The sequence below is a fragment of the Phymastichus coffea genome, unplaced genomic scaffold (assembly GCF_024137745.1).
Source record: "Phymastichus coffea isolate CEN01 unplaced genomic scaffold, Cenicafe_Pcof_1.1 PCOF00026, whole genome shotgun sequence".
Classification (NCBI taxonomy): Eukaryota; Metazoa; Arthropoda; class Insecta; order Hymenoptera; family Eulophidae; genus Phymastichus; species Phymastichus coffea.
The window spans coordinates 2,905,718-2,913,498 of NW_026706837.1; the positions used below are offsets into that span (position 1 = coordinate 2,905,718).

General features: G+C 35.1%; 1 protein-coding gene across 2 annotated transcripts; it reads left to right on the forward strand.

The window, feature by feature from the left end:
• The first annotated feature begins 438 nt into the window (after positions 1–438).
• Positions 439–5,109, forward strand: LOC131675577 (endonuclease III-like protein 1). Of its 2 annotated transcripts, XM_058954607.1 has the most exons (3): positions 439–642; positions 727–1,263; positions 4,697–5,109. In XM_058954607.1, the coding sequence occupies exons 2-3, from the start codon at positions 790–792 to the stop codon at positions 5,093–5,095; spliced, it is 873 nt and encodes a 290-aa protein (XP_058810590.1). In that variant the 5' UTR covers positions 439–642; positions 727–789; the 3' UTR covers positions 5,096–5,109. The 2 variants fall into 2 exon arrangements, with proteins under 2 accessions (XP_058810590.1, XP_058810588.1); XM_058954605.1 differs by lacking the exon at positions 439–642 and having other exon boundaries at positions 656–1,263.
• Positions 5,110–7,781: the final 2,672 nt, after the last annotated feature.

A 7,781-nucleotide genomic window follows, 5' to 3' on the forward strand; every position in this document is an offset into this window, starting at 1 on the left:
AAATCAATGTTGTAGCAACATTTTGGTAACAAACCTTGCTGGCTGGGGTGGGCCTATTGTATAAATTTTTATAAAAAACTTTTTTAAAACGTTTTCAAAACGTATTACTCACGGATATATATAACGTTTTAAAAAGGTTTAAAAACATTTTTTTCACTAATAGTCATCAACATTTAAAACATTTTGTAAACGTTTTTGTGTTATTGAGGAAAATTTTGAATCGTAGATGATAAACCGATTATTATTAATGTATCACTGAGAAACTATAGACAGGCAAAAAATCTGAAAACGTAATCGTATTGATCAATTAAAGAACTATCAGTTTGTATATTGCTATTTTATTTTCAATTAATTATGCTGGTCAGACAGGGTGGTCGGGGATCTATCTTTAGCAATCTCCCTCCTAATCTCTGGTCACACGCTCTTTGGTAAAGCAAACTGAAATAATTTGCAGGGGACCCGTTTTTTCGATTAAACTATTGAAACTCCAAACTGATTTCTATCTTTATTAGTCAATTCATTATCATTTTTATTAAAGAACAAATAGTTGATAATTATTTTTGTAGAATATTATTTATTTATAGATCACTTTGGGAGCATTTTTTGGAGGTTTTGTAGCTCAATGTTTATTCAAAGATCCTGGTAACTATGTTATTTATGTAATTCAATTGCATAATTTTTTTTGTGATCAAAATGACTAATTTGAATCTAAAAAGACTTAAAAAGTTGGATTTTAGTAAAACTTGTAACCCAGAATGCAATGTTGATACTGAAACATCTCGTTTTTTCATGGATATTGGGCAAAAGATTAAAAGTAATTCTAAATGTTCCAAAGAACAATTTGTTATAGAATGTAAAGAAACAAAATGCAATACAGAAATTGCTATTGGAAATGATGCAATGTCAAAAAATGTTAAGTTACATTATCCATTACAAAATATTTATAAAATTGAAGATACTGAAAAAAATAATTGGGTGCCGTACAATTGGGAAAGACAGTTGAAAAATATAAGACAAATGCGCTGTAATTTGTTAGCACCAGTAGATAAAATGGGATGTCATAAGTGTGCAGATAAGTTAGCTGAAGCTCCAATCTTTCGATTTCAGTCATTAATTGCACTTATGTTAAGTAGTCAAACTAAAGATAAAGTTACATTTGAAGCAATGAATCGTTTGAAAAAGATTAATTGCAGTCCTTTAATAATTGCCTCAATGTCAGATGAAGAACTTGAAAAACTTATATATCCCGTTAGCTTTTGGAAGGTAAATTTTATTGATTATTTGTAAATATATTTATTTAATTTATTGTTATATATAATTAGCAGATATACAATAAATTAAATTTTTAATAAAAGTGAAGCAGATGCGGAATGAAAATCTAACCAATACTTTGTAAAGCTAGTTTTTATAAATAATTAGAGTTTTTTTTTCTATCTTTGTTATAATGTTTGTTCTATGTATAATGGATTAATGATGCTCTAAAAAAACTTTTTTTTCAATTTCCTAAAATTAAAAATAAACTAGATTTTTCTGGTTATTTCCTTATTTAACAAATTAGTACAAGCATGTTAGTTCATGAACTTGATTATAATGTTTAAAATTATAAATTTCTTTTTATAAAAGATACTGGTTCTGCTATAAAATTTTCAAATAAGAAATTACCATATTAACATTTTATTCAAGGGAATTGTCAGGTTTGAATGAATACAATAAAAAGTATATGAAAATTTATAATAATTGAGTCTCGAATTTAATCAATTGACCAATAATTGACTCATCTATTTAAAGATATATAGTAAATTATTATTCAATCTGGCACCAATATCCAGCTTATTTTATTTTAAATTATAAAAGTGGTGTTATCTATTAATTACATATAACAAATACTGATTCAGATTCATGGAATGATTCAACATAAAATGTAGTAGAAATTAAAGTGACCTAATAACCAAAAGGCTAAGCAATAATAGAAAAAGTGACTGAATGATAGTACATGCAATAGTTCTGCATATATTTGAAAACTGGCTGAAAACTGATTATATATATGAAAAATTTGATTGGATTATCTAAATTTTTAGAATAAAAGATATGTGTTGATTCATTTTATTACAGTTTATAGAATTCCAAGATCATGTGACTGTTAGAGATTGATTATTGTTAAATATTTAACAATCAAAATAGTTTTAGTTGTTCTCAATATATATTAAAATATTATAAGAAATTTTCTATTATATTTATAAATATTCCTCAACATAAAAAATTATTCACATATCAATCAGTTAGTGTGCCAACTAAAAATATAAAATTTTGCTGCAGTTACCTTTTGATTTAATTTATTACTTTTGATATATGTAACGTTTTAGCCAAATGCCAATTTATAGTATATATTGATAAAATGCATTACCTTCTCATCATTTTCTAAATTCAAGGAGTCAATATACTATAAAACTGTAAATTTTAGAAAATTTTAATAATTAATCTTATTTGAAAAAATTTTTTTTTGTTATTGATGGCAAACAGTTGGACTAATAGTTCTTATACACAATACAAAATCAAAAAAAAAATTATTAGTCATGAAAAAATTTAGTAAAAATACTAGTACTAAAATAATTAAATATTTATAATTAAAATGGTTTTCATTAAACTCGGGTTATAATAGGGTCACGGTGACTTAGTTGGTAAGAATCCAGGTTTCTGTGAAAAAGGTCGTGGGTTCGAGCCTCGGTCATGTGAAGATTTTCAGTAATGAAATTTTCATATATTTGTTATCGTGATTCTGGTGGTTCAGACTTGATTCCACCTTAAACTATAGGACCAACCTTGATGCATGTAAAATTTTTTCCTCCTACATTTTCAAGAAATGATCGGGTAGGTGGGTCTACATGTTCATGACTATAGTAAACCAAGACTAATGCGCACAGGTACCTAGTGTACTTTTACAGCGTTTTACGTGGACTTAGTTCTTGAAGTTACAGTAACAATAACAATATACTGCAAATATCAGAGATATTCCGTGAAAATGCTAGACTTCTCATCCCATCGTCAGACTACTCGCATTAATGCTGGAGATTATCTACTCTAGCGCTAAACTCCTTGCGCGGACGTTGTAGAGCCATAGAATTTGCGTAAGTGGTTTCCGGCATTGACGCTGGACTACCTACATCATTATTTAAGATTTGTAACGGAGAATTCCGGCCGTACCCGTCTGGGTTGCTCGCGACCGTCCGCACAAATTATTTATTCGGGGATTCGGGAAGCAAAAGACGTTCCCACGACTGAATAACGCGTCGAGCATAAACACGTTAAACGCACAGATTCGAAGTCGGGATGAGGAGTGATACAGCGGCGAATAAACACAACAGCGGATTAATACGCTAGTCTTTAATTGTCAACAAACGATTACAATACGGCAACCTCGGACTTACACACTACGAGCGGTACAATAACAAACGCGAACGCGAAGGTGAATCGGTGGCTGGTCAGCCTACCGATTCCCTTATAAAAACTAGATATTATAACAAATGCCCGACAAACACTTTTCGCTGATAGGCTATCGACGGGTAGCCAGCAGGTCTGCTGTGCTACCAGCCATAGACTGACGCCCAAACATGCAAGAGAGAGAGACAAGAGAAAAATACGGCACCGACCTCGACCTTCAGCCTCTCCGACGGCTGGAGCGCTCTGCACCGTGACGTCACTGGTGTGCTCCTCGCTGACCGTATCGCTGGTATATTCTTTTGTCGTCACTATCTGTCTTCTCGCTCGTCCTCTCGCTTGCTCCGCAATATTGCCGCCTCAACCGCAACCCGCTCGTTGATCGTTGTTGCTGCTGTCTTCGCCGCCTTCTTATTGTTCTGGACGACAGCACGTCCTGACTGCTCGCGCGCGCACCCGCGCACCTCGCGGATAACTCACACGCACCGGTGCCGGGTATACTTCGGGACACGGCTGGGCGCGACCCAGCCTCACACTCCGATACTCGTCCGCGCACCGGGCGTGTCTCCAAAACGAACGATCGTCGACGAGGTCGCGAGGCCAACTTTGAAAAACCGTCACCGTCGGTTTTATCCGCGCGCGCGACTTCCTCTGCTCCTCGCTTAGCAGAGACTCCCCGAATTTTCCGCGGCGATCCGCAATTCGAGCGCTCTCTCTCTCTCTCTCTCTCTCTCTCTCTCTCTCTCTCTCTCTCTTCTCTCTTCTTCTGCGCCATCTGCGTCGCTCCAGTCGTCAGCTCAGCCCGTGTTCAGCACCTCGCAAACAAAAGGTCCAAGCATGAGTGTGTGTGCCAAACGTACACACTCTCAGCCTGGCGCGGCGCACGGACATTTGCGAGAGCCAAACGGGCGAGATCGGCCTAGCCGAAATTCTCCGTCACAGATTTTGTAATCGATGTTAAATCGGATGCACCAATATCAAAAATTATTTGTGCCAATGTTCAAAATACACTTTATTTATAGATTCTACGGTACAGTGAAGTCACAATAACAATAGATAGACGAAAATTTTAAGTAATAGATTGACGTAAAATTTCCAATCAGCTAAATTATAACACAAGCTACTTTGGTGTGATATATATTTCTTAAGAAAAAAAAATTGTACTTTATTGTCAATACTATATATTTCATAAATGTAATCGTTAGGCTTAAGCTGTTTTCTGTCATTTTACTTGTATTTTAATTTGATATAATATTTGTAGCGCAAAGCACAATATTTAAAAAGGACTTCAAAAATACTACTAGAAGACTATAATGGTGACATACCTAAGAATGTGGAAGCTCTTTGTGCCCTACCTGGTATTGGACCAAAAATGGGACATATTTGTATGCAGGTTGCTTGGAATGAAATTACTGGAATAGGTGTGGATACACATGTACATAGAATTAGCAACCGTCTTAAATGGGTACAAAAGCCAACTAAAAATTCAGAAGAAACAAGAATTGCTTTAGAATCATGGCTTCCAAAAGAACTTTGGGCAGAGATAAACCAATTGTTTGTTGGTTTTGGTCAAGAAATTTGTCGATCACGAAACCCTCAATGTTTCAATTGCTTAAACTGTACTATTTGTCCTTATGTAACAAATAAATACCAGTTTTGAATAAAGTTTAATCAATTAAATTGGTACATAAAATTCTAATTCAATTTATATATTAAATTCTAATTTGATTAATTTACGTAAGTTATATCGTTATATTAAAACTATTCATAATAAGTTTGTTATGAATTTCTTATGTCCTTCAATTAAATTAAGTGATTGTTTAGAGGGATGAGAAAACGTACGCTAAGTTAGGTCTTGCGTACGTAATTTTTTAATATTACAGGTGAGTTTTTGCGTACGCAAGGAGAATTTCTTCTGAACAACTCTCTAGTGTACGAAAACATGGTACACACGTAGTAGTATATACATTAAGAGACGATATTTGAAGAACTATAAGCTTTAACAATCTGTAATAAAAAACATTATATATCATCATTGTAAATGAATTTTTTACTGATCTTTTTCAAATATATACTTTGTGACGGTAAACGTCTTGTTTGCGCTATCGTCTCGATCACGCGTCTACCTATGAGGGCAACACCTACCGGCCGGGGAAAGCGGAAAACGGGAACTCGGTCCGATATGGAACGGAACGATCGCGAAGGTAGAAGAACCAGTCTGGGAATAGCCATCGTATGATACAGGAGCATCGCAAATTAAATCGGCAGCGGAATTCATACCCAGTTACAATATAAATGTGATTGAGCAGTATATATTCAAATATATACATATATTCAAATATATACATATATTCAAATATACAGGGTGAGTCATTTTAATTTCCCCAGTCTAATAACTTTTGAAACAAGCAAATTACGCAAAAATGTTTCAGACCAAAGTTGTAGGGGTTCAAGGGGGACATCTAGGGGTGACTTTGAAATTGACCTTGAGCTTGACCTTGACGGTTTTCTCAAGGTCATTTCTATTTTTTCAATGGAAACCCCTATTTCTGATCTCAGGATCAGAAAGAGCGGGAAATTTTACGTTCAAGTATCTATTTAGTTTTTTTTTCATAAGAACATAAACAATATTTCAGTTTTTACTTAAGAAATTGAAGCCGTTTTCAAACATCAAAAGGTTTAACGAGCATCGAAGACCTTTGTCGTACTTCTATTCTCAATGTGAAGCAAAGGTCAAATTCTTGAAAATTCTCTTATTTTTGTTACATTTCGAGGCGAAGCTTTTATCGCATATGACCGTTGTTAAATAAACTTCCAAAGAATAAGGGACTGGCCATGTACTAACGATGCTGATGTTTAAGATCATAAACTTCCTATCTTTAGCACTACCCAGGAACAACGACGTGGACGTAATAGGATTATGTTCCCTCTGGGGTGCTTTATTAACGTGAGTCCCCTTGCCTCTCACGATTCGGGGTGCTTTATTAACGTGAATCCCCTTGCCTCTCACGATTTGGGGTGCTTTATTAATGTGAGTCCCCTTGCCTCTCACAATTCGTGATGAAACTAGAATAAACTTATTTCCTATCGGTTTTGCTCGAAATTATTACCATTTACGTCGATGCATTGCCTGAGCCTCTGTTCGAAGCTTTCAATAGTGCGCAGTAAGATATCTCTAGAGATTTGTCTACATGCAACTCTAATCCTTTCTATCATATTCTCCCTTGTTGTGGGCGCTTCGGCGAACACAGTATTTTTTAAGTATCCCCAAAGGAAGAAATCTGGGGAAGTTAAGTCCGGTGATCGTGCAGGCCAAGCAACTGGACCACCTCTTCCAATCCACCTTTGTTGGAAATTTCTATTTAAAAACTCTCGTACAATTAAAGCGAAATGCGGTCCTGCACCATCCAGTTGTATCCACATTCGACGTCTAGTCTCAAGATCTACGTCTTCAAGTAAAAGTGGGAGATGATCCCTTAAAAGTTCTAAAATAGCATTGCCGTTGACGTTTTCTTCAAAAAAGAATGGCCCGATGAGATGACCATTAACTATTCCACACCATACATTTACACTCCAACGATGTTGATTATCGACTGGTCTGTACCAGTGAGGATTCTGATCAGACCAATAATGACTGTTGTGACGATTCAATTGGCCAGTACTATGAAACGTAGCTTCATCAGAAAAAAGGACATAATTAAAAAAATTCGGATCCTGCAAAATCATCTGTAGAGCCCACCGACAGAAATTTACTCTGTTTCTCATATCATTAGCGTTTAATGCTTGCGTTAAGGTAATATGATACGGATGATATCTATTACTTCTTAAAATTCTAATAACGGTTCTCTGAGGTATTCCTGTTTCTCTCTCTATTTGTCGGCTGCTGATATGAGGATTTAGGTGAACCAATCCTAAGACAACCAAAACCCTAGCATCTCTATCATCATACTCATGTCTTGGTCGACTTCTTCGTAGATGCCCTTGTCGAGCTCTTTCTTCAAGACGATGAATGGTACGGTGATCAGGATGGCGCCTTTGTGGGTATCGAATTCGATACAACCTTGACGCTTCACGGTAATTACCTCTACATTCTCCTAAAATCCAAATCATATCAACTATCTCTGTTGGGGTAAAATCAGCCATATTTAAAAGATTTTTTCAAAAAACCTCAATACAAATCAACAAAGGCGAAGATCATAGAAAGATGATACAAATTAAATATTACTGAAAACAGAGGCAATATTGTCCAAATTAGATTTCATATGATCGATGGCAATAAGAAAGGTCTCTTATTCAAATATGAAGAAATAATGATAGTGATACAATGAACACAAGCATGGTTAAAA

What these genes read in the sequence shown, in the direction of transcription:
- LOC131675577 (XM_058954605.1), top strand. Translation starts at nt 694, where the DNA reads ATGACTAATTTGAATCTAAAAAGACTTAAAAAGTTGGATTTTAGTAAA. An exon ending in ATCCCGTTAGCTTTTGGAAG is followed by an intron (nt 1,264 to 4,696) that starts GTAAATTTTATT and finishes TAATATTTGTAG; the next exon opens with CGCAAAGCACAATATTTAAA.